Below are 27,534 nucleotides of genomic sequence, written 5' to 3'. Positions count from 1 at the left end.
GCTTTGAGTCCTTTGTGATGGGGGATGGAGGTGTACAGGGACTGGATGTCCATGGTGAAGATGAGGCGTTGGGGACCGGGGAAGCGGGAATCCTGGAGGAGGTGGAGGGCGTGGGTGGTGTCACGGACGTAGGTGGGGAGTTCTTGGACTAAGGGTGTCAGGACCGTGTCGAGGTATGCCGAGATGAGTTCGGTTGGGCAGGAGCAGGCGGAGACAATGGGTTGGCCGGGGCAGTCAGGTTTGTGGATTTTGGGCAGGAGGTAGAAACGGGCGGTGCGGGGTTGTGGGACTATGAGGTTGGAGGCGGTGGATGGGAGATCCCCTGAGGTGATGAGGTTATGGATGGTCTGGGAGATGATGATTTGGTGGTGGGAGGTGGGGGTCACGATTAGTTATTACACCGAGCATCTCCCGCCTCTGGGTTGCCTTGGACTAGTGCACGGATGTGACGAGATATAATTCATTTTGTATCTACAATAACACTGCAAGTATCTACCTGGGCCTCCCTACCTCTGAAGCGCCGCTGGTAAGTGCACGGCTTCCGCAGCGGCTCCGTCCGCCCCACAGCTGCCATTGTCACCAGGACAACCGCAACCCGGACCCGAATCCGTGTGACACCGGGTCACCTTCGGGTCACACTGGAAACCAGCTCCTTATTCGGGAACCAAAACACATTTCATCATTATAAAAATATATATATATACCTTTAAGATTAACTACATGGATCGAGTCAAAACTTTTAAAAAGAAATTCATTTTTTTTTGTTTAGGCGTAAGGCGTGTGTCGCAGTCCTATCATTCCGTCGGGGAAACTAAAATAAGGGGAATTCATGCAGGGTTTTATTTTCTGAAATGTTGCATCGTTAAAGTTTTCAATCGGAGGTGGAGTTAAACGTAGCTGAAAGAGTTACAATTAAACGCATAAGTTTTGAAAGTGTCCATGTGGGAAGCTTCATAAGGATCAGAACCCTGCAGCCACATTTACTGGGTATCCAAGATCTCTTTTAGTCACTGTTAATATTTTGTATTGTTAATGCAAGATGTGGCATCAAACTGAGTAAGGATCAGCTGGAAGATGTCATCTGAATGTGTTCTTTAATTTTCCCATTAACAGTTTGTCTTGAAGTGATACACCTCCTCGATCTGACTTGTGTGGTTTGGGGTTGCAGTTATGGTGTTACTGAGGAATATGTCGATAATGTTTTTACTGCATGCCCTGAAAAGGCTACCACCTCGGAAAAGATGCTTCTCGGCAGCAGGTACACAGATCCCAAAGTTCTTGTGTTTTCATCCAAAGCTGCCTGTGAAGAGCAGAAAGGTTTCTAGTAATTTAGAGAAAAGTAATTCTCATGGAAATATATCATGCTATGACTTTCGGTGTTTGAGTACAAGCAAATGTTATTCAAAAAGTATCAATACCAGAAAGCCTTCAAGAAGTGGAAAACCAACTGTGGAAAATGATGAGGTCCTATCAGAAGATGAATATGAATTAGCAGATGCTGAACTTGAACAGTTATTTGAAGAACGAATACATCCTGTTCCTGAAGGAGGCCATAGGATATTTATTGTGCATCCAAATGTAAAATGGGGAGAAAAGAAACAGCATCTCACAACAGGTGAATAACTGATGTAAACTACATTTCAGTATATTATGTGGGAACGATATCATAGTGGTAAGTTAGTGGTTACGTAATGCTGTAGCCTGGATAATGACTTAGTGATATCAGTTCAAATCATTACATCATAACTGGAGAATTTTAATTAAATAAACAGTTAGTAACAGTGACGATGACTGTGTAACACAATTACATAAGCATCCACCTAATTCTGCTATCTTTACCATTCTGACCTAAATATAAGAACAGGCTCAAATTATATAAGTAGACTATTCACCTCTCGGACCTGGTTCACCATTCAGTAAGATCATCCCTGATTTGTTTGTATTTCAGATTATACCTTCTTGTCTATCTCCATAAGCCTTGATTCCCCCGCCTAACAAGAAACTATCCACTCAAATAAAAGCAAAATAATGTGGTTGCTGGAAGTCTGAAATGAAAACAAAAAAATCAACAGGACTGGCAGTATCTGTGGAGAGAGAAACAGGGTTAGCATTTCAAATCTGAAATGATACTTCATCAGATCTGACATCGAAATCATTGACCTAAATTGTCAGCAGTGGCTTGTGTAAGCATCAGCCATTCGTCATGACACTTATAGCTGAGAGTGCAAGAGGTGGATGGAGGTGAGGGTAAAGGTGATAGGTCGGAGGGGAGTGTGGAGTGGATAGGTGGGAAGGAAGATGGACAGATGGGTCGAGTCATGAGGACAGTGCTGAGCTGGAAAGTTGCTACTGGGGTAAGGTGGGGGGGAGGGGAAATGGGGAAACTGGTGAAATCTACATTGATGCCATGGGATTGGAGGGTCCTGAGGCAGAAGATGAGGCATTCTTCCTCCAGGTATTGGGTGGTAAGGGAGTGCCGATGGTGGAGGCCCAGGACGTGCATGTCCTTGGCGGAGTGGGAAGGGGATTTGAAGTGTTCGGCCACGGGGCAGTGTGCTTGGTTGGTGCGAGTATCCCAGAGATGTTCTCCGAAGTGCTCTGCGAGGAGGCATCCTGTCTCCCCAACATAGAGGAGACCGCATCGGGAACAACGGATATGGTAAATGACGTGCGGAAGTGCAGGTGAAACTTTGACTCCAATACATCCATTTCACCTGGACACCCCATGCCAGTCTGTTACCTGTCTTCGACCTCTTTATTTCCAACTGCTGCCAGGACATTGACCGCCTCAACCTGTCCACTCCCCTCACCCACTCCAATCTCTCATCCTAACAACACGCAGCCCTCCAATCCCTCTGCTCCAACCCCAACCTCACCATCAAACCAGCGGACGGAGTTGAGGGGTGGTGCAGTGGTAGTTTGGCGCACTGACCTCTACACGGCTGAAGCCAGCTGCCAACTTGAAGACACTCCTCCTACCGCCCTCTTGACCACGACCTCACCTCCCATCACCAAACCATCATCTCCCAAACTGTACACAATCTCATCACCTCAGGGGCCTGCTGTGTTTTTCCAGCACCACACTCTTGATTTTGATGAAACATGGCTGATTATCTCGTGTTTTTCTGTCCACATCTATAACTCTTTCATGATTAATTCTGTCATCTTTCCCATGACAGATATCACCATATTTACAAAAGTTTATAAAAACCGAAAGAACTGCAGACATTGTAAATCAGAAATAGTTCTGAGGAAGGGTCACTTGACCCAAAACGTTAACTCTGATTTCTTTCCACAGATGCTGCCAGATCTGCTGAACTTTTCCAGCAATTTCTGTTTTTGTTTACATATAAATCCCTGTTTGCTATCTCTCTCCCTTCTCAAAAAGAAGAATTATATTTGCTACTTTCCAATCAGATGAACATTTCCTGAATCTAGGGAATTTTGGGAAAATTAACATCAGTACAACTACTACCTCATTAGCAATCTTTGTAAAGATCTTAAAATGAAGTCCATCTGGACCAAGAGGCTTGTCAGCCAACAGTTCCTTCAGTTTGCTTGGTACTTATAATATTGCTAAATTCCAACCTCCCTTCCAGTTTCATTTTACAACAGTTGCTTAAATGATTTTTGTATCCTCTAAGGGATGACAGGAGCAAAATATTTGTTCATTTCTCCCACCATTTGCATCCCACTCTCTGTAGTGGACCAGCTTTACTGATTCTTTTCCTTTTTAAAAACCTGTAGAAAGTTACATTACTATCTGTTTTTACATTCGTATCTACCTTCCTCTTATACTCTAAGCTCTCTCTCCTGATTTAGCTAATCTCTACATTTCTTTATATTCTGACCAATCACCTGATCTGCCACTCATCTTTGTGCCATTATCTGCTTTTTACTTAATTTTGAATCCTTTCTTGTTGTGGTTGTGGGTATGTTCACCGAGCTGGGAAGTTGATTTTCAGCCATCTCATCCCGTATCTGGATGACACCTTCAATGCTTTGGAGCCTCTTGTGAAGCACTGCTGTACTGTGTCATCTGCAATTTATTTAGTTCCATTCCTGCTGCTTGCACTTACCGGTTCCGGTTGTTCCTTCTAAGAGTATGGCACTCAAACACGGACTCTACCAACAAGCACACTGACCTGGACTCAATACACCGGCCACTATAACGAACATCCAGAAGCAGCAGAAACGGAACCAAATAAATTTCAGAAGACACAGTGCAGCACCCTTCACCCTCCAAAGCACTGAAGGCGTCACTGAGATAGTGGACGAAATGTCTGCAAATCAACATCCCAGCTTGGCAACCATATCCCCAACTGTGACAACCAACACCCGAGCTACAAATCTTCACACAAACCTTGAACACCTATGAGCGAGAGACGCTTCCTTAACTTCTTCAGTTTACCACAGATGTTGGGTCCTCCCTTTAGAATTTTTCTTTATAATGGGAGTATATTAATTTTGAGTACTCTAAAGTTTTCCCTTAACTGTATTGATTTATCCCCTCGAATAATGTGTTAGTCTGCTTCAACAAGCTTGGCTATCATGCCCATGTTGTTTTTATTCAGGTTCATGATATTAATCTTCGACTCAATGTTTTCTCCTCAAACTTGGTGACTTGTTAGGGAGCCTGTCCAACACTCCCAGTATTCCAAGTAACCAAGTTTCTATGCGGGTTTAGCATAACATCTCATCCCTTAAATTGGTCCTGTGCTTTGCTTTTTAATTTGCCTTATTAAACTGTTTCCTTCTATTTATTTGCATATTTGTACCTCCAGAGCTATCTACCTTCACATTCCTAAACACCTATTTTCCAAACATAGTTGGCCTCATTAATCTTTCCACAAAAACTAAGTATGGAAAGTCTTATGTATAGGTGTTTTTTTAAATTGTTTATGGGTGTGTGCTAGGCTAACATTTATTGCCCAGATGACACTGAAGAGACAACCACATTTCTGGGGGCTGGAGTTATTTGTAGGCCAGATCAGGTAAGTAAGGTTGACAGATTCTCTTCTGTGTAAAGACCTTTCTGGTCCACTGTCAACATGGTCATCATTAGGCTATCTTTTTATTTCATATTTTTATTTCAACATAAGATATCTTCAGTGGTTCAAATTTTAATTAATATGTTTATTTCTACATTTAAACTAGCTCCTAAATTTTAAGGAAAATAGCAAAAATAAACTATGAAAATGAAAGCATTCTTATCAAATAGAAACTTTACCTATACAATTACAGTTGATGGTGGAAAGAAATATGATTCATTTATAGTATTGGAACCATCTGGTGTGAGAAAAAGGGAATGGAAGTGAAAATTAAAGTGAAGAAAGACCATATTTTCACTAGAGCTGCAAAGATAAAGCATGTTACAGGACTTCACGATTTCAATACATAAATCATGCTCGACTGTTTTAACTGATGACAGACTATTGAGTGGGCACAAGCTTAAGAAAATCACAAAAGAATTGAAGGGGATGTTAGAAATTTCTTCCTTGCACAGAAAATGATTAAAATGTGGAAGATATAGAATGTAGGGAAATAGATGGTGACATCTTGAAAAATGTCTACAATATAGAGAAGGAAGTGCTGGAAGTTTTGAAATGCATAAAGGTGGATAAATCCCCAGGACCTGATCAGGTATACTCTAGAACTCTGTGGGAAGCTAGGGAAGTGATTGCGGGGCCCTTGCTGAGATATTTGTATCATTGATAGTCACAGGAGAGGTGCCGAAGCCTGGAGGTTGGCTAACGTGGTACCACTGTTTAAGAAGGATGGTAAGGACAAACCAGGGAACTATAGACCAGTGAGCCTGACGTTGGTGGTGGGCAAGTTGTTGGAGGGAATCCTGAAGGAGAAGATTTGCAAGTATTTGGAGAAGCAAGGACTGATTAGGGATAGTCAACATGGCTTTCTGCATGGGAAATCAGGTCTCATGAACTTGATTGAATTTTTTTTAAGCAGTAACAAAGAGGATTGATGAGGGCAGCGCGATGGACGTGATCTATATGGACTTACTAGTAAGCCGTTCGACAAGATTCCCTATGGGAGACTGGTTAGCAAAGTTAGATCTCCTAGAATATAAGGAGAACTAGCCATTTGGACACAGAATTGGCTCAAAGGTAGAAGACAGAGGGTGCTAGTGGAAGGTTGATTTTCAGACTGGAGGCATGTGAACCAGTGGAGTGCCACAAGGATCGGTGCTGGGCCCTCTACTTTTCGTCATTTATATAAATGACTGGGATGTGAACATACGAGGTATAGTTAGTAGGTTTGCAGATGACACCAAAATTGGATGTGTATTGGACAGCGAAAAAAGTACTGAAGAAGGGCTTATGCCCTGCTCCTCGGATGCTGCCTGGCCTGCTGTGTTTTTCCAGCACCACATTTTTCAACTCTGGTATTCCAGCATCTGCAGTCCTCACTTTCTCCTAGCGAAAAAAGTACCTCAGATTGATCAAATGGGTTAATGGGCTGAGGAGAGGCAGATGGAATTTAATCCAGATAAATGTAAGGTGTTGCATTTTGGGAAAGCAAATCTAAGCAGGACTTATACACTTAATAGTAAGGTCCTAGGGAGTGTTGCTGAACATGCTTTCCTTCATTGGTCAGGACATTGAATATAGGAGTTGGGAGTAATGTTGCAGCTGTACAGGACATTGGTTAGGCCACTTTGGAATACTATGTGCAATTTTGGTCTCCTTCCTATCAGAAGGATTTGTGAAACTTGAAAGACTTCAGAAAAGATTTACAAGGATGTTGCCAGGGTTGGAGGATTTGAATAGGTAAAGTTGAATAGTTTTGAGCTGTTTTCCCTGGAGCATCTGAGGCTGAGGGGTAACCTTATACAGGTTTATAAAATCATGAGGGTCATGTATAGGATAAATCGACAAAGTCTTTTCTCCGGGGTGGGGGAGTCCAGAACTAAAGGGCATAGTTTTAGGGTGAGAGGGGAAAGATATAAAAGAGACTTAATGGGCAACTTTTTCACGCAGAGGGTGGTACATGTATGGAGTGAGCTGCCAGAAGAAGTGGTGGAGGCTGGCACAATTGCAACATTTAAAAGGCATCTGGGTGGGTATATGAATAGGAAGGGTTTGGAGGGAAAGATGCTGGCAAATGGGACTAGATTACATTGGGATATCTGTCAGTATTGATGAGTTGGACCAAAAGGTCTGTTTCCGTGCTGTACATCTATGTGGAATTTACTTTCGGTAACAAACTGGCTTTGGAGCAAAGTACATTGTTCATTAATTATTTAAGAAGAAATTGGTACTTGTTTTAAATTTTAAAAAGAATAGACATACAAGCAGTGAGCAAGGGCATGACCTTAACTGTGGAGCTCAAGCAGCCAAATGGTCTGTGACATTCAATGCGTTTGGGCTCCAGTGCACATATTACAAAATTAGTGTCGAATATTGTTTGTGTTATTGCACAAGTGCATCAATCAACACTGACCTATCATGTAATCTCCTACTGAAATTCCTTCTTGCTTCAAAACTGTAGGCTTTCTTGCCCCTTGCAGTTTGTCAAATACTCCCTCTTTTAATAATACTTTAAATTTAAAAAAAAATATTTTTGGTGATCTGTTATATGGATTGGTTTTTGAATTGTAAAATTAAAACAGAAAATGCTGGAAATACTCAGCAGTGTCAAAATGGGAACCAGAGTTAGCATTTCAAGTCAGGGACCTCTGATAGAATATTAACTGTTTCTCCCTCCACAGATGCTGCCTTTTCTGCTGAACATTTTCAACATCATCTTTTTTTATTTCAGATTTCAAACATATACAGCATTTTTTTAATACAGATTGACATTTTCATTGTTTTATTATATTTTAATAAAGGAGATGGTAAATCAGCATTTGTCCTCTGACATCTTCTGGCAATGCTGTAACATAGCAGACCAACCGCTACAGCATTGTTCACTGTTTGGACGCTGCTGTTTCAATTCTGACCTTTCTTTCTTCACAAGGTGACCTTCAGATGGATGAAGCAGTTGCTCTTGTGAACACCCTGCCCAACTGGCATGTTGTTGATAAGATTATTCTTTCTACAAAAACTCCAGACAGCAAACTCATCTTTGGCAAAGGCAACTTTCAGTTGCTTACAGGTAATTTGATTGACTTTCTTATTAATAAGGTGTTGAACTAAAATACACAAGCTTCTAAATAACATCTTGAAAGGTGTCATTTAAAATGGCAATCCAATGTAGTTTTATGTAGGGTTTTCCAGTCATTAAGAAATTACTTTTTGTACCTTATTCCACAATATTAGGGTGCATTTCAGCCAATTCAATTAACTCCATTTGATATCGGTAGACATTGGGAGGCACTGGATACTGCAAAGGCTATTGGCCCTGATAAAATTTTGGCAGTAGTACTCAAGACATGTGCTCCAGAACCTGCCAGTCCCCGAGCCAAACTCTCTACTGGTTGGAGTCAGACCTGGCACATAGGAAGATAGTTGTAGTTATAGGAGGTCAGTCATCTCAGCTCCAGGATATCTCTGCAGGGGTTCTTCAAGTTAGTGGTCAGAAGTAGGATGTTTGCTGATGATTGCACAATGTTCAGCACCATTTGTGACTCCTCTGATACTGAAGCAGTCCCTATTCAAATGCAACAGGTCCTGGAGAATATCCACGCTTGGGTTGACAAGTAGCAAGTAACAGTCGCAACACACAAATGCCAGGCAATGACCATCACCAATAAGATACAATCTAACCACCACCCCTTGACTTTCAATAGTGTCACCATCACTATCAACATCCTGCAGATTATCATTGACCAGAAACTCAACTGGACTTGTCACATAAGCACAGTGACTACAGGAGCAAGTCAGAAGCTAGGAATACTACGGCATGTAACTCACCTCTTGATTCCCCAAAGCCTGTCCACCATCTATGAGCTGAAAATGTGTTGCTGGAAAAGCGCAGCAGGCCAGGCAGCATCCTGGGAACAGGAGAATCGACGTTTCGGGCATAAGCCCTTCTTCAGGAATGAGGAAGGTTTGTCCAGCAGGCTAAGATAAAAGGTAGGGAGGAGGGACTTGGGGGAGGGGCGTCGGAAATGCGATAGGTGGAAAGAGGTCAAGGTGAGGGTGATAGGTCAGACTGGGGTGGGGGCGGAGAGGTCAGGAAGAAGATTGCAGGTTAGGAAGGCGGTGCTGAGTTCGATGGATTTGACTGAGACAAGGTGGGGGGAGGGGAAATGAGGAAACTGGTGAAATCCGAGTTCACCATCTATGAGGCAGAAGTCAGTAGTGTGTTGGGATACTCCTCACTTGGCCGAGATGGGTACAGCTCCAACAACATTCAAAAGGTTTGACACCATCCAGGACAAAGCAGTGCACTTGATTGGGACCATATCCACAATCATCCATTCCCTCCATCACTGACACTCACTTGCAGCAGTGTGTACTATCTACAAGATGCAATGCAGAAGTTCACCAAAGATCCTTAGACAGTACCTTCCAAACCCATAAGCACTTCCATCAGGAAGCACCTAGAAGGACAAGGGCAGCAGATACTTGGAACGTCACCAGCTGCAAGATCCCCTCCAAGCCATTCACCATCCTGATTTGGAAATATATCGCTGTTCCTTCACTGTTGTTGGGTAAAAATCCTGGAATTCTTTCCTTCAAGGTATGATAGGTTAACCTATGGCACTTGGATTGCAGCAGTTCAAGAATCCAGCTCAGCAACATCTTCTCAAGGGCAAGTAGGGATGGGCAATAAATGCTGGCCAGCCAGCAATGCCACCATCCCACAAGTTGAATAGAAAAAATAATTTAAAATGTGTGATCAGGAAAATATATATACTTTATGACATCTCTAATTTTGTCCCACACAATGTATATAAGATGTTGTGAAACATATAGGCTGTGGGTACAGTTAAGTACTTTGAACAAAATGTACAATTATTTAATAAAGCTATTTTTGCAATGCTTTGTTACAGTAAAAAACAGTAAGTAACATCTTTCATAGCTTCATTATGTTCGAAACGGTTGCAGAAAATTAAGTGCTAATATATTACAATAATGCTATTGTTTTACAGAAAAATTAAAAAGTTTGCCACAAGTTACAGCAGTGTTTATGAATGTTGAGCGGCTGTCTGCATCATCTGAGGTAAAGAACTTTCACCCAAGCAGAGTATGATATAAAAGTAATAACTCATCATAATGTCCTGAATTATATATAATTGACAGTACTTTCATCATGTGATTAAATTGCAAAGCAGAGAATTGATGCTCAGATCATTCATACAGTATCTTCAAGTGGCAGAGATTCAAAAAACGCATTAAGCTACTCCCCAGTTCCTGTTAATTTGTCATTTTCTGTACAGTTTTGGAGTTGTTATACCAAGGATGGATTAAGTATGTATTTTGAGAATCAAACAACAACGTATTTCAAATACATTATGCTCAGACAAAAGTATTAATATCTTGCTACTCCAAATCCAGGGGAAAATGAACAGCACGTTCTGGGAGTGTGAAACGGAGTCATTTGACTGACCTAAGTTGATCTTTATGCTGACTCATCACTGCCCTGAAATAGTTGGGATGCCATAGCTGGCCTTAAATTCAGATAGTGTTCCTGTTTCTGAACATTAGCCAGCAATCATTGGCCACTGAAAAATGCAGTTTTTGGTCATCAGGTGACCACATAATCAGACTTGGTTGTAATTCACCCCAAGCTTGAATAGCCTGTCAACACTGTTCACTTTTAAAGTGAAGGGATGGATGTTTAGAGGGGTCTGAGGAATTAGTTTTCACCCAGTGTATGGTCGGGGTCCGGAATGCATTGCCTGGGAGGGTAGTTGAGGCAGTTAACCTGACAACCTTCAAAACATTCTTGGGTGGACACTTGAAGTGATGTAACATTTAAGTCTATGGGCCTAGTGTGGGAAAATGAGACTAGTGCAGATAATAGATTATTTTTGGCTGTACAGACTCGATGGGCTGAAGGGACTCTTCTGCATTATATAGAACATAGAATACTGGAGTGCAGGACAAACCTTTCGGCCCTCGATGTGATTCTATCATTCAGTCTCACTAGTTGGGCTTACACATTTGGACAAAAACCAAAGCTGAAGGAACAGTATACTAGTGTAATCTGCACCTTTAGCAAAGAGATTGGGGAAAACCAAGAAGGAAATATGTATCTTTAAACAAAGTAATAGAAAGCTGATTAAATTCTGTGCATTGAAGCTACCATTTAACATTAATTTCAACAACTGTGAGACTAGAGTAACAATGCACTCCTCTAGTCTTGGTCATGGCGCCATTGACCAGAAATTAAATAGGACCTGCCTGTAGATACAAAAGCAGGCCAGAAACTGAAAATTCTGATGTAACTAACTTACCTGACAGTTGAAAGCCGACTACCAACTATAAAGCACATGATGGGAGTGTGATGCAATACTCTCCATTTGATTGGAAGAACGTGGAACAATAATCAAAGCCAAGGAGAATGGAGCCAACTAAATTAGTACCCATCCAGCAACCTAAGCATTCAAACCCTCCCTATTGATGCATGTGCCAGCAGTGTTTACCATATACAAGGTGCAATGCAGCAATAAGGCCCTTTGATAGCATCTCTAAATCCATCATCTCCACTACCTAGAAAAAGGACAGCACCACCTGCACATTTCCCTCCAAGTCAGATGCCCATCATAATATTTTGTCATTTCTTCTCTGATTCAAAAATCTGGAACCAAATTCCTTCCTAACAGCATTCAGTGTGCCCACACTGCATGGACAGCAGCAGTTACAGAAGGCAACTCACTGCCACTTTCTCGAGAACAAATGGGGAGAGGAAATAACTGCTTGCCTATATTTCATAAATAAGTTTTTAAAATGTTTTTCCAAAAATACTCATACCACCCTTTGTTCTAGTGTTGTAGAATCAGGCAGTGCTGATAGAGGCTGTGTGATCCATTGTGCCTTTTTGGCATTTCATTGTGTTGATTTTAAACTATGTAAAAGGCAAATAAGTGAAATATTTCCTTTTGATTCTTCTAGAAAGAGTTAGAATCTGCCTGGGGTGTTAAAGTGTTTGATAGGTACTCAGTCGTCCTTCACATCTTCCGTTTTAATGCCCAAACTAAAGAAGCTAAACTGCAGATAGCGTTGGCTGAGATTCCGTATTTGAGGTAAGGGTTCGATTTCCTACAACACTTCTAAAACTTTAACTGCATCACATTGATTATTATCATAGAAGATATCAGTGATACACTTAATTATAACAAACTGTCCTCCTCACTTTTAGATCTCTGGAACACCCGAACCATTCAACCCCAGTGCCCTGTGGCTGAACACTTCAACTCCCCCTCCCGCTCTGCCAAGGACGTGCAGGTCCTGGGCCTCCTCCATCGTCACTCCTTTACCACCCAACACCTGGAGGAAGAATGCCTCATCTTCTGCCTCAGGACCCTCCAACTCCATGGCATCAATGTAGATTTCATCAGTTTCCTCATTTCCCCTCCCCCACCTTACCCCAGTGGCAACCTTCCAGCTCAGCACCGTCCTCATGACCCGTCCCAACTGTCCATCTTCCTTCCCACCTATCCACTCCACACTCCCCTCCGACCTATCATCTTTACCCCCACCTCCATCCACCTCCTGCACTCTCAGCTACTTTCATCCCCACCCCCCTCCTATTTATCCCTCCACCCCGAGGCTCCCAGCCTCATTTCTGATGACAGGCTTTTGCTCAAAACATTGATTCTCCTGCTCCTCAGATGCTGCCTGACCTGCTGTGCTTTTCCAGCACCACACTCTCAACATTAATCTCCAGCATCTGCAGTACTCACTTTCGCCTATTAAAATGATTTGTCAGCTCACTATTTCCATTTGAAGAATTAAAAGAAAACTGAATTTACATAGCACAATCCAGTTTGAATCATATAATATGGAAGAAATCCTTTGGCCCATCGAACCACTTCTAAATTTGCTTTCCAGTGCACAACACAATCTGTAAATATGCATTCAGATTTTGGCTGCCACTGAGCTTTTGCAAGGGTGTGTTTCTAATTTTCTAAGTGGGAAAATGTTTGGGCATGTTGCCAACTAATTGCTTTGCTTTCCATTGGATCTGAGAACAGGATTTAAGTTGAAAAATCCTTGCTTTTGTCCAGCGCAGACATACCTGTTCATCTCAATAACAACACATTCAATATATAGTTCTCGAATGAAAGTTGTTTTATAAAACTTCATCAGTCATGGAACAAGCTGATGAATTAATCTTTTGCTTGCAATTAAAAGTCATAGAATTCCGGCAACACCAGTTCAGTGCGGAAGTATGCTTCATAACTGCTGCTATGTGTCTCCACCCTGATCCTGCATTCCATTCCCAAAACCCAATGGCCTCATAACATAATATTATCTAATTTTTTTGAGTTTCTCAGTTGCCTGATAGTGCTTTGCTGAAGCGATCCCATGTAAGAGATTCTATGCCAAAGCACAGTAGCATGAAGTGGCATCGCATCCCCATTTTTATAAAAAGAACGTACTTTGCTACGTGTTGTTACTGTGGGTGTGGTAGAATACACTGATTATTTTTGAAAACTTTAATTTGTCCTTTTAAATCACCAGTTTTGTTTTTATAAATGTTCTATTTTGGCTAAGTCTTGCAGCAGCCTGTTCCAAACAGGATTTGCAGAAATGTAACTACTTCTAATGGGAAGAGTATGGTGTAATTTCATTTGAATAAATTTTTGCCCTCATTTGGCAGGTCTCAGCTGAAAAATGAAGTGGCTCACTTAGACCAACAAGGTGGTGGATCCAGGTACATAATGGGGTCAGGTAATATTCCGACTGCATCATACATTTGTCATACAGGATTATTGACCATAATCATTGATCCAATTTCCTGCATTCTTGTGATGCTGATTAAGTGTTATTGCAATGTGGATTTGATGATTGTACTTCCCACAATATTTTAAGTATTAGTTAATACTTAACTTAATATTAACTGGAAGATGCTCAGCTTCGTCTTTGATAAAGTAAACACTGTTGTAGGATAGCTCATCACCCGATGAAAGGGAGCTGTTAAAAGAAAAATTGTTTTATCATTCCAGAACTTGGGAGTGAAAGTGTTAAAAGGCTGGTCAACAATCTCTAATTTTAATGTGCTCGACTTCTGTTTATCTCACATACTGCTTGTTCCTCTCAGTAATTCCAGCATTTTAATTTTAATCCTTATTTCTAGTATTTTGTACCATTCTAGTGAATTGCTGCTTTCCGCCTCTGCCTCACTATTATATCCTAGTTTTTACTGATCTCAGTAAAAGTTACCCAAGTAAAAGTTACCCAATCTCATTGCTACTGGTTCAGTTCCAATGTTGTGAAATGCCTAGGAGTAAGTTGCTGTGCTAAAATTGTTGTAGGTGGTCTTTGGTATTGATGGTTGCTCATCGATCACTTCATTCAAACTCCACAACCAATGTTGTCACTTCACAAAGTCCTACAGTCCTCAACTCTCCCAGTCTGTGAATTGTATAGATTGGCTTCAAGGTTTTCCTACAGCCTTAAAGCTCAAGCCATGGATGTAATGGAATGCTGTCACTTTTCTGAATGGGTGAAGCTCCAACAACACTGAAGATGCTTGACACCATCCAGGACAAAGCACATTAACTCCCACATAACGCTAAAGCACAGTGATGGCAATACTACTGTCTTCAAGCTGCACTGCAGGGTTCACCAAGGCTTCTTTGGCAGCACCTTCCAAATCTGTGGCTTCTAGAGACAAGGGCAGTTACTATGTGGATACATCACTAATTGCAAGTTCCCTTCCAATAAGCATATTCTAAACTTTCAACTGCAAAGAGTCCATGCCTAATGCAATAGTTGCATTACAGAAAATTATCTCATTTAAGCAAGATTGCGTTGTTTGAAACATATTCTCATCAAAACCCATGTAAATGTTGGAGCATTCTTGGAACATCAACAAGTACAGACTATAAACAAAGTTAATATAAAATAAAAAATAGGCAAGAAAATATGCAAAAGGAATGTATTTTCATGCTTGTAATGCTTCATATACAAGATTGTGCATCTGGAGGTGGAAGACTGTGGATCCTTATCTGACTCATCTGCAGCTCTGGAAGGTGAAGGTTGTATCCCATGAACAAATAAGAAATAAAATTCTGGATTTGGGTTGAGAAACGGATTTAATTCAAATGGAAGAGGATGACTCCTTCAACTAAATCAATATCAGACTGCTCCTTTGCTGCTTTGAGTATCCTTGTGGATGTTATCCAGCCTAAATTGAGGCAGGCAAAGCCAAAACAGGTGAATGAGTAGGAACTAGCCCAGGGATGCTGAGCCTGACACTTATTTATACCTCTGTACCGCTGGGAGAGGGTAAGAATTGCGTTATCACAAATCAGGTGCACATTATTGGAATCCTAGGTAGTACAGTAAAAACAGTGTGATGGTGAAACCATATGAATCAAGGACCATCCATACATAATGTCATCATTTTTTCACTGTCACTGGGTCAAAATTCTGCAACTCCCTTCCTAGCAATACCGTGGATTTACCCACCAGATAGATTGCAGAATTCAAGAAAGCAGCTCATCACCCTTTCTTTTCCCAAGGGAAGTCAGGGTGGCCCTCAAATGCTAGCTTTGCCAATGAGACTTGTGTCCCATGAACAAATAAGAAATAAAATTCTGGATTTGGGTTGAGAAACGGATTTAATTCAAATGGAAGAGGATGACTCCTTCAGCTAAATCAATATTTACAATTGGAAACCTCTGGTTGAAATGTCAGTACAGTTGTAGAGGAACATTGCTACCTCACATAAAGGTCTTAGCTGAATGCTATTTACCACATCCCCAAAATGTGAAACAGACACATGCTTTCCACATAGAATCCCTACAGTGTGGAAAGGGGTCATTCGGCCCATTGAGTCTGCACCAATCACCCAAAGAGCATCTCACCCAATCTCCTTAAGCCCATATTTCCCATGGCTAACCCATCTAGCCTGCACATCTCTGGGCAGTATGGGCAATTTAGCATGGACAACCCACCCCACCCCCACCCCTCCCCAACCTGCACATCTTTTGGACTGTGGGAGGTAACCAGAGCACCCAACGGAAACCCATGCAGACATAGGAAGAACTTGCAAACTTCACATAGACAGTCACCCAGGGCTGGAATTGAACCTGGTTTCCTGTCACTGTAAGGCAGCAGTGCTAACCACTGAGCCTCCATGCCACTCTAGAATTATAAAAGACAAAGAAAATTGATGCCATTGGTTTGTATTTGAGTTAGGAGGTGTCTGACAAAACTAACTATTTAACTTCCTTCACATACAGGTCCTGAAATGAAAGTAAAAGCAGTCAAATTCAATGCAGTTTAGGTAAGACTTGATGCAGTACTAATGAACAGTGGTATCAAAGAATAGCAGCATCCCACTACACTGTGTAGAATTGTGGCCTCTGTATAATTTCCCTTGCCCTAGGTACTATTGTGCCAATCAATGCGACACACAATACTTTCACAATTTCTGCTCAGAACACCCTTTCTTATACTCGTGCTGCACAGAAAATCCTTTGGAGATCAAGTTAGCCAGTCATTACTTCATTTGTATTGGAGCTGCCCAATTACAATGTGGTTATGTATTCCCTACAGCCACTTCGTTCAGGTTCTTTAACTCCTCAAACATGTTGTTATTGGCTTGTAATATTCTAATACCAAATTCAACCAGAATAAGAGAAACATAACAGATTCCCACTATGTTATTTTATCTCCAACTGCTCTGGGCCTCGGATTCTACTAATATATTCACCTTTTTATTTCTCGCACAACAGCATGAAAGTGGTACCCTAGTGGTATTATCCAGAGACTTGGATAATGTTCTGGGGACCCAGGTTGGAATCCTGCCATGGCAGATGGTGGAATTTGAGTTCAATTAAAACAAAACCCTGGAATTAATAATCTACTGATGACCATTAAAGTCACTGTCGATTGTCGGAAAAACCCATCTGGTTCACTAATACCCTTCAGGGAAGGAAATCTGCCAACCTTACCTGGTCTGGCCTACATATGACTCCAGACCCACAGCAATCTGGTTGACTCTCAACTGCCCTCTGAAATGGCCTAGCAAGGCATTCACCTGGACCAATCACTACAAAATCTCAAAGAAATAAAATCAGATGGATCTCCTGGCATTCACCTAGTTATAGGAAAAGATAATGGCAGAAATAGCCCGTCAACCCTTCAAAGTCCTGCACATTAACATCTGCAGGCTAGTGCCAAAATTGGGAGAGCTGTCTCACAATCTAGCGAAACAACTACCTGACATAGTCATACTCATGGAATTGCATCTTAAAATGTCCCAGACATCACCATCACCATCCCTGGATATGTCCTGTCTCACTGGCAAGAGAGACCCAGCAGAGGTGGCAGCATAGTGGTATATAGTTGGAAGGGTGTTGCTCTGGGAAACCTCAACATTGACTCTGGACCCCATGAGGTCTCATGGTTTCAGGTTAAACATTATCGCATACCGTACTCCCTTAGCTGAAGCATCATTACTCCTCAATTATAAACAACACTGAGAGGAAGCACTAAGGATGGCAAGGGAACAAAATGTACTTGGTGAGGGGTTTCAGTGTCCACCACCAAGAGTGGCTTGGCAGCAGTATTACTGATCAAGCTGGTCAGGTCCTAAAGGATATAGTTGCTAGACTGGGTCTGTGGCAGGTGGTGAAGGAACCAACAAGAGGGAAAAACATATTTGACCTCATCCTTACCAATCTGCCAGCTGCAGATTCATCTGTCCATGATAGTATTGGTAAGAGTGCCCACCACACAATCCTTGTGAAGACGAAGTCCTGCCTTCATGTTGAAAATAACCTCCTTGCTATGTGGCACTACTAACGTGCTAAATGGGACACACTTCAAACAGATCTGACACCTCAAGACTGGGCATGTGAAGTGCAGTGGGCCATCAACAGCAGCAAAATTGTACTCCAGCACAATCTGTAACCTCATGGCCCAGCATATTCCCCACTCGACCATTACCATCAAGCCAGGGGATCTGCCCTGTTTCAATGAAGAGTACAGGAGCAGCATCAGGCATACCTGAAGATGAGTTGTCAACCTGGTGAAGCCACCAAACAGGGCTACTTGTGTGCCAAACAGCATAAGCAGCAAGTGATAGAGCTAAATGATCCCACAATCAACAGATCAGATCCAAGGACTGCAGTCCTGCCACATCTAGCCGTGAATGGTGGTGAATGATTAAACAAATCACTAGAGGAGGCAGCTCCACACATATCCCCATCCTCAGTGATGGAAAAGCTTAGCACTTCACAGCAATCTTCAGCCAGAAGTGCCGATTGGATGATCCATTTAGGCCTTTTCCAGTGGTCCCCAGCATTGCAGATACTCTTCAGCCAATTCGATTCACTCCACATGATAGCAAAAAACAGTTGGAGGCACTAGGTACTGCAAAGGCTACAGGCCCTGACATCGTTCTTGCAATAGTACTGAGGACTCGTGCTCCAGAACTTGCTGCTCCCCTAGCCAAGTTGTTCCAGAACAGTCACAGCACTGGCATCTACCTGTGGAAAACTTCCAAGTATGTCCTCTATATAAAGCAGGAGAAATCCGACCTAGCCAATTACCGCCACATCAGTCTACTGTTGATCATCAGTAAAGTGATGAAAGGTGTCATATTAACAGTGGTATAAAGCTGCACTTGCTCAGCAATAACCTGTTCAGTGCAGCCGAGTTTGGGTTCCACCAGGGCCACTCAGCTCCTGAACTCATTACAGCCTTGGTTCAAACATGGACAAAAGAGCTGAGTTCCAGAGGTGAGGTGAGAGTGACAGCCCTTGACATCAAGGCTGCATTTGACTGAGTGTGGCATCAAGGAGACCAAGCAAAACTGGAATCAATAGGTATCATGGGGCAAACTCTCCAGTAGTTAGAGTCATATCTGACACATGGGAAGATGGTCATTCTTGTGGGAAGTCAGTCATCTCAGCTCCAGGATATCTGTGCAAGAGTTCCACAGGGTAGTGTCCTAGGCCCAACCATCTTCAGCTGCTTCATCAATAACCTTCCCTCCATCATAAAGTCAGACATGGGGATGATTGCACAATACTCAGCACCATTTGCAACCCCTCACACACAGAAGCAGTCCGTGGCCAAATGCAACAAAATCTGGACAATATCCAGGCTTGGACTGACAAGTGGCAAGTGACATTCGCGCCACATAAATGCCAGGCTATGACCATCACCAGTAAGAAGGTTTGAGAGGGATATGGGCCAAGTGCTGGCAAATGTGACCAGATTAAGTTAGATCTGGACCGAAGGATCTGTTTCTGTGCTGTATATCTCTGTGAGTCTATAAGAGACAATCCAACCATCACCCCCTGTCATTGTTCTTCAACGTAAAATTTATAACAACTATTGAATGCTCTTATTTACAATCAGTCAGTATTAATATTCAAGTTATTTTTTATTAATTATCAAAGGATATATAGGGACTTCCCAAGGTTTTAAGAAGAAGGATGAATAGGTTCTCCATATCTCTCTCCCCAGACCTAATAGATTATTGACTGTGTATCAGGCCTAGCTCTAATTTTGGTAGCTTGCTCTTATTAATCAGACTTACTGCAGTACTATAGTGCAGATCAGACAATAAATTGGTTGTCAAACATTTTCATACATTTAAATATTCCTTTCAATTTAATACATTTTATAAGTGGTTTTCAGACCAAAATAAACATTCAGAATTGTTCAGTGGTGATTTTATTGTGGAATGTATATTCTATTGTTGTAAACACTGACTTGTTCAGGGAAGAAAATCTGCCATCCTTTCCTGCTGTAGACTAGGTGTGACTCCAGAACCATAGTAATGTTGGTTGACTCTTAATTGCCCTTTGAAATGGCCAAGCCAGCCATCATCCCAAATTGGGGTTGGACAACAAATGACGGCTTTGCTGAAAGAACAAATTTTATAAAATTGACGATGCATTCACTTGTCTTAATCAAAGCCTTAATTTCAGGTGAGACCTTCATGGAAGTTCAACAACGCCTTCTGAAGGAGAGGGAATTGAAGATTAGAGGTGTGTTAGAAAAACTAAGGAGGAAACGACAGTTGCTGAGGACTAAGCGGAAGCGCAGAGAGTTCCCAATTATTTCTGTCATGGGCTACACGAACTGTGGTGAGTTTCCATTCTGCATTTGTCATGAACAGGCTGCAATTGCTCCTGTTGTTCTTTTCTGAAAGATTGTTCAGTGTTCACTAGGGTGCTTTAAAAATGCACAAAATCCAGGCAATATAGTTTCTTCTGACTCTTGAAGTTTCTTAAAAGGAAAATATTGTTTCTGCTCATTCAAATCAGTGAATGGAGATGAGCGCATGCTTCTCTATTGTTTCCACAAATCTGAAAATAGTGATTACAGAGGAACCTGGCATTCGATTGTCCAAATTTTGGACTATCCGAACAAGATCGCAAGGTCCCAATGCTTGGCTAAACTGTGTTATCCGGCATTTAGTTATCTGAACAAAATACTCCTCGTCCATGACGTTCAGATAATCGAGTTTCCTCTGTATTCTCTTCTTTAACAACCCCCTGCAACCTATAGCACATTTCTCCTCGATCACCAATGTTGGTGTAAACACAGTGTGGCATTGTCTAAGTAAATTGGATCTGTGTTCTATGGAGTTTAGAAGAATGAGATGTGATCTAATTGAAATGTTTAACATTATGAGGAGATTTAACAAAGTGGAATTTAGAACAAGAATTTAGAATTTAGTCTCAAGATAAGGAGTTGATCATTTGCGAGTGAGAGGAGGAAACGTTTCTTCACCCAAACATTTGTGAATCTTTGGAATTCTGTACCCCAGAGGATTTATAGATTCAGCGTCACTGAATACATTGAAAGCTGAAATAGTTTTCTTCGCTAAGGAAAGGATATGGAGAGCCAACAAGAAAGTGGAGTTGATACTCAAGATCAACTATAAATAGCAGAGTAGGTGTGAGGTACTTGCCCTATTTTGTGTATTTATGTGAATTAAATAAATCTATCTTCCTACCATAGAGTAATCGAACACTGTAATCTTGTGCATTTCGTATCTTCCATTCAGGCAAAACGACTCTCATCAAAGCTCTGACTGGAGACTCAGGCCTTCACCCAAGAAATCAGTTGTTTGCTACCCTTGATGTTACCACCCATGCCGGCTTGATGCCAAGCCGCTTGACTGTCCTTTACGTCGATACAATTGGATTTCTTTCACAGCTTCCCCACAACCTAATTGAATCCTTCTCAGCAACTCTAGAGGATGTGGCATATTCAGTAAGTCTTATTTTCATTTTTTTTCCCAGTGGCACAGGTATTCTTTTAAAAGCCACCAAACCGTGACCTTTTTAACACATCTTATTTTTAACTGCGCTGATTTTGTTAGTTGGGAACTGAAATTAGTAGACAAGGAAAGTCCCAGGACAGGTCTCAGCCAAGTAGGATCTTGTGTTTGAAAATCAGCTAAGATTCAAGAACTGGATTGCAGTGCAATCTAATTGAGAGCACTGGGGTGCTCTTGAGAGCACAAGAGGATTGGGCTTTTGTAACATCAGAAGCCACTTTCCCACTTCACTTGTTCACCATAAATTGTAGCATATCATGCCCTCCAAAGACACACAGGGTCCAAACGATGTTTATCTCGTTATGCTATCCATGAGATAAGGGGGACTCATTTTATCAAGCAGGAATCCAATGGGGAGTAGAATTTGGCAGGGTACAACAATTGGTGTTGCACCTGATACCATCAGTCGGTAAAGCATCTATAACGCATTGAGAATAAATACCTTGTCCATCCTGCCTGTCTGATCTATTCAAGAAACATTCTTTGAATGACCAACAACTGAGTGTATATTTCAAGTTTACTGGCAGGGCAAGGAACAAGCCATTAGTGTTTCAGAACTCCTTTTGTTCCTGTCGTTTATCAGCATGTTTCATATGCAAATAAATTAAATGAGGCTTCTCCTCATCCATTTTCTCACCAAGGATGGTCCTCTTTACAAATTTCCTTACAAGCTTAGATAAAAAGTTCAGCACAATAAGGTGGGATAACTTTTTTTTGTAGAGCACCTTATGTTTTCCATTGCGAATATATTTGGCAACACATTTTTTTTTAATTTCATTTATGTAGCACCTTCCACAACCTTGGGATGCCCTGAGCTACTACACATTAGCTACTATACATTATGAAGTGCTATCACTGTTTTATTGCAGATAGTTGTAGGGCCTACAAACAATAATGTTTAATGGTTATTAAACTTCCACTTTTGGGATGTTAATTGAGGGATGAATATTAACTTGGACACTGCGGATAATTCTCCTACTTTTCATTGAAATAGTGCCATGCAATCTTTTATGGAAACACAGGGGGGCAGAAGGGGCCTTTGTTTCATATTTCATCCGAAGGATGTTGAACCAAGAGTCCATACAGCTTCCTGGATGAATGTAAAAGCGTGTGTTCATTTGAAACCTGCTTAAGATAAATGTTCACTTCCTTTTTGTTAATTTAGATGAAATGCTATTTTACAATAACTATGATATCATACTCACAGGTTTAATCTATTACAATAGTATGAGGAAGCAGTGTTTAAGATGATCTGACACTACTTTCAAAACTTTGAGATATAAAGGACATTCTTAATATGGTCAGATAGCCATTTCCACAGTGGAATAATGCAGAATTCCCAATGTTGCAGATTCTTAAGAAACTGTCCAAGAAATCAAAAATTCTGCTGGGTAATTTCCCCTCACCTGGAACCCTCTGAATTTAAAACCATTTGAAAATCAAAATTTCTGAAGGTTCCAATGCAGTTAATTACCTCATCTAACACCTGAGTAATATTAAACTGACTTCCCAAAATACCGGAACAACCCCATCCAGGATCCAACATTTAACCGCACATGCGTGCGCACTCACACACATCACTGGGTCCCATCATAGAACTAATCCTCTATCCACCTTTGGACCCAAGCCCCCTTCCTCCACTTCTCTTGCCCCTCTGAGAACCAACAACCCAATCTTGCCTGTCCTAACCTACCTTAATCTCTCTCCTTCCCACCTTGCACCTTGACTCCCTGCCTGCCTCCCATCCTACTTCTTACGAATCTGGCACATATTTGCCTTGTTTACTTACCTTTTCATAAAGCTGTCAAAGAGGCTGCCCAAAAAGTTGGACATTTAAATGACACAATAATGACTAACCCCTGTGGGAAAGTGTGCACGTGACCTGCCTTCCCCCAATTATCCTGCACTGAGGTACCTGTCACATTTAAAGTAGGCACTGCATTTCTGAAAAGGCCCTAATCAGAATCTCATGTCAGAAATGCAGGGCTCTTTCTTAACATTAAAACAAAAGCAGAGTGGGAATCTGAATGTGATTGTGATTCCTCAGAAAATGCACCCATTGTGTTTGGTTGGTTAGAATATTGTGTCTAATTTTGGAAACCAACTTTAGGATAGATGTCAGTGCCATGGAGAAGATACACAAGTGATTCAGCAAGATAATTGGGGTAAGAAGCAAGATTAGAAAGGCTAGGAATCTCACAAGAACAAAGAACATCAAAGGTGATATAACAGATGTATTCAAAATTATGAAACTTGAAAACGAAAAGCTATTTCATTGGTAACTGAATCAGTAACAAGAAAGTTAAATGACTTGCGTTGTAATATTTTATGACTCTAGACCTCATGGCAATAATCGATTGTGTTTGTTATCCATAACAGAGACAAGAAATCAGCAGTTACATTAATTACTTAGTTCGTATGAACATTTATTAATTTCTTTTCCCCCCCCCTTTCTTTCTGTATCCAGGATGTAATCGTTCATGTCAGGGACATTAGTCACCCTGAAAGTACTAACCAAAAAGTGAACGTCTTGAATGTTCTCCAGAATCTCCAGCTCCCAACCCAGCTCTTGGATTCCATTATTGAAGTGCACAATAAAATTGATCTCGTGGAAGGGTAAGAACATTCTAATGTTCACACACACACCAGCAGCTATAATATGCACATGCCTATGACCTTTATTACTTCCTTTTTGTCTTAAGATGTTACAAGAGTCTACATTGATTTTAATCCCAAATTGTAATGACAAATTACGCATTTGTTTGTAAAAAGATGTCAGGTTTTAGAGTTCAGTAGTTTGCCTACAGGTAGTTCTAGGATAACGCATGTTTTGGCAACATGATTTGGCTATAATGTCACTGAAGAAATAGGGAACGGTATTTTGGAGAATGCTTACCTCCGTTGCCAATAGCACGATTCCAGTGGGGCTCAGTATGCGCACTTCATTCTGCACATGCGCTGATGCGTGTGCCAAAATCTCCATGCCATTCTGCGCATGCACTGGTGTTCTAGCCATTCTGTGAGACATCGGTGCTGTTCTTTGTGCCATTCTGCACATGTGCGATGCCAACTCCGGCCTTCATGCCGTACTGTGCATGCACTAATGTCAGCTGCTGACAGATCAGCTTTCTGTGAGAGGTACTCTGGAGAGAGCAGCTTTCTTACATTTTTTTAACTGTACTGTGTTAAATTTACTTTAGTTAATAAATATGACTTCAACGTTAACTTAGGCTGTGCTATACTTTCTGTTAGACCTTTGGGTGAGTTTTGAGCGATCGTGAGTGATATTTTTTGCTAGTCTGCCCGAGCCCCACTTTTTCCATAGGCCCCAATATCCCTATTGATCAGTTTTCTATTAAGTGAGGTTTCACTGGAATGCAACTATGGCATTATAGGAGAACCACTTGTATATCGTTGGTCACTGGGCTTCATATAGTCATACAGCGTCATAGGAACAGGTTGGATCCCTGAAGTATCCCAATATAGTTCATCTCAGCAAGAGCAATATTGACCTCAGCTCCTCTCTCTAAGGAAAGAAAAAGTTAGCTGAATCCTGATCCTCACTTGGCAGGGAGCAAACAGTTAATACTTGGCAGATAAGGACACAACTGAGCTTAGTAGCAATAACTCTTGTTGTGAAGTAGACCTCCAGCTCAACTCCTATGAAGATATTGGTTGAAGTATTATTGGTCCCACATGAGGAATCATTCCCCATGTTTCTGAGAATAGAAGATGAAAGACAATTAACTTGAGACAGAGACAGTGTTTTGATTGTTTACACATTAAAAACAATTCTAAATCCGTATCTCAAAATATTAGATAAACTGAAATATTCTGTTGCTGGGTATAATAACCTAATTGTATTAGCATAGCAACTGGAGTCCATGAACTGAAATCCCATAATGCAAAATTGAGAATTAAATTTAATAAATCTGGTCATTAATGATTTTGCATCAATAAAAACAGCCACAACTTCTGCAGAATTGTTGTTTCGGGACCTGTTGTTCCTGCTCTGACCAAACCTACAAGTCGCTGCACTCGGCATTACATGGTTATCTGAGGTCAATATTGCTCTTGCTGAGATGAACTCTTAACATTTCTCTAGGAAATAACCACTGCCAGGATTCCATGAATAAACAAGTGTTTATTGATTGGAAACAGAAATAAAAATATTAGTTGAAGGGTAAAAAATGAAACCCTTCCGAAGTTTCTCTTTCTCCAGCAGGTAACCTGAAATATTTCTTCTCTATCTTTATCCACTTTTTCATTTTGTGAGTACAAAAATCTGACCTGCAATGGCCCTAGAAAAGATGGATAATTGAGCTGTTGGAACAATTTGATGGATTCAGTTTTGAAAAAGAAAGCCTTTTATGAAGTCATACCGTGAGAAAACAGACCCTTCGGTCCAACCAGTTCATTCCTAACATAATCCCAAACTGAATTAGTCGTACCTGCCTGGTTGTGGCCCATATCTCTCCAAACGATATTCATGCACTGGTCTTAAGTGCCTTTTAAATGTTGTAACTGTGCCCACATTCAACACTGCCTCAGGAAGTTCATTCCACAGGCGAATGACCCTCTGTGTAAAAAATTCCTCCCCATGACATTTTTAAATGTCTCTCCTCTCACCTTAAAAATATGCCCCCGGTCTTGAAATCCATCCTAGGGAAAAGAGACCTACCATTAACCCTATCTGTACCCGTCGTGTGTTATAAACCTCTGTAAGGTCACCTCTCAATCTCCAGTAAAAAGGGTCCCAGTCTATCCAGCCTTTCTTTATAACTCAAACCTTCCGTATCCGGTAACGTCCTGGTAAATCTCTTTTTGCCTTTATTCAGAGTCATCCTTCAGGAATAACAAGCCTGCTATCTTGTCATCACTGTCTCTTGGTGTTTATTCTGTCAGTTTGAAGTTATTATGTTAACCATCCTTCCCATTAACCTATGATCAGATTCTGTGCAAAGCTGAATGTTTTTTTTTCCCCATTTATTAAAGATACCAACACACAGACCCAAACACTGTTGCAGTTTCTGCGCTTCACGGCCTCGGCATGCAAGAACTGAAAGAGAAAATTGAGGAGGCAGTTCTACAAGCAACAGGAAAACTGATCCTCACTATTCAAGTAGATTTGGCTGGGCCTCAACTAAGGTAAGAAAGAAATTTCAGTACAAGCAGGACTTACACCAAGTGCATGGCTTTGAAACAAATCTCATGAAAATTGGCACATTTGCAAGACTGTTGTTAAACAGTTAACAATTGAATAAGTAAAGATTGTTTATTCAGGAGCATATGGAGAAATGGGTTAACTCATGAGGAGGCTAATGGAAAGATGCTAATATATAACAGTACTTCTTTTGATCATTTCAGCTGGCTGTATAAGGAAGCCACTGTGCAGGGAATAGATGTTTTGCCAGAAGATGGTTTGGCCAATGTGAGAGTGATCATCAGCAGCTCCGCTTATGGGAAATATAAGAAGCTGTTTCAACCTTGAGGGGAAAAAAATGAATTTCTAGTGATGAGGATTTTACCATTTTTTTCTACAAAAGAAGTTGGTGTGAATAGCATCTCTGACGTGCATTCCCGAAAGGATTCGCTGGCAATAAATTACTCTTGAAGTGCAGAAATCATCATCCTGTTGGCAAACGTGGGTAGTTTGCACACAAACAAAGCCCCTCCAACAGGAATGAGATGAACAATCAGCCAATTCTTTCGGTGGTTTCCCTTCCAGGAAGATGATTGACTATGATACTGGAAGAATTCCCCACTTTTTCCATGGAGTGTTTCATCAATGAGATAAGCAGACAGGAACTCAGTTTGTCTCATTCCAAGGATGAAGCGTTTTTAAATTCAGAATGGAGTGGCACAATGGTGAAGTCAAAAAAGAGACTGTGATGGTGTTACATAAAAGTTCTAAAGTTTAAGTATTTAAATAAAGTAAGAGCTTATTAAAATGATATCCTTATGACAGTGGTAATGTCATAATTGATCGTATTAAGTATAGTGGGCCAAGGTTCCACCCACTGATCCATATCCAGTGATGTTGCTGAAAAATGGTGAGCTTTGGGTGATCACCTCACAGTCGATTAATCTCCCATCAATAACTCTCTCTGTTGATATGTGAAGAATGTCACAGTTTGTGGAGCT

The 27,534-nt window shown here is 41.2% G+C and overlaps 2 protein-coding genes across 3 annotated transcripts in view; one reads left to right on the top strand and one right to left on the bottom strand.

The window, feature by feature from the left end:
* si:ch211-218d20.15 overlaps positions 1 to 589 on the bottom strand; it is a 22,471-nt gene extending 21,882 nt beyond the window's left edge. The window contains exon 1 of the mRNA XM_043692328.1: positions 511 to 589. Within this exon, the coding sequence (XP_043548263.1) occupies positions 511 to 574 (64 nt within the window). The 5' untranslated portion in view covers positions 575 to 589. The remainder of the gene's footprint in view (positions 1 to 510) is intronic.
* Positions 590 to 795: 206 nt separating this feature from the next.
* gtpbp6 (GTP binding protein 6 (putative)) lies at positions 796 to 27,534 on the top strand. Of its 2 annotated transcripts, XM_043692325.1 has the most exons (11): positions 796 to 987; positions 1,114 to 1,615; positions 7,978 to 8,115; positions 10,058 to 10,128; positions 12,024 to 12,154; positions 13,735 to 13,805; positions 20,030 to 20,188; positions 21,115 to 21,323; positions 23,858 to 24,006; positions 26,386 to 26,538; positions 26,758 to 27,534. In XM_043692325.1, the coding sequence occupies exons 2-11, from the start codon at positions 1,171 to 1,173 to the stop codon at positions 26,879 to 26,881; spliced, it is 1,650 nt and encodes a 549-aa protein (XP_043548260.1). In that variant the 5' UTR covers positions 796 to 987; positions 1,114 to 1,170; the 3' UTR covers positions 26,882 to 27,534. The 2 variants fall into 2 exon arrangements, with proteins under 2 accessions (XP_043548260.1, XP_043548259.1); XM_043692324.1 differs by having other exon boundaries at positions 796 to 1,615.

This window comes from Chiloscyllium plagiosum, chromosome 6 (genome assembly GCF_004010195.1).
Source record: "Chiloscyllium plagiosum isolate BGI_BamShark_2017 chromosome 6, ASM401019v2, whole genome shotgun sequence".
In the NCBI taxonomy this organism is placed as follows: domain Eukaryota; kingdom Metazoa; phylum Chordata; class Chondrichthyes; order Orectolobiformes; family Hemiscylliidae; genus Chiloscyllium; species Chiloscyllium plagiosum.
Note: the sequence above shows the minus strand (reverse complement) of the source record. Positions and strands in the feature narration are given on the sequence as shown.

Bases quoted from the DNA above. Each gene is read 5' to 3' on its own strand.
- gtpbp6 (XM_043692325.1), top strand. From the start codon at position 1,171: ATGGTGTTACTGAGGAATATGTCGATAATGTTTTTACTGCATGCCCTG. The intron at 1,616-7,977 runs GTGAATAACTGA...TTTCTTCACAAG, and splicing joins GAAACAGCATCTCACAACAG to GTGACCTTCAGATGGATGAA. The intron at 26,539-26,757 runs GTAAGAAAGAAA...TGATCATTTCAG, and splicing joins TTGGCTGGGCCTCAACTAAG to CTGGCTGTATAAGGAAGCCA.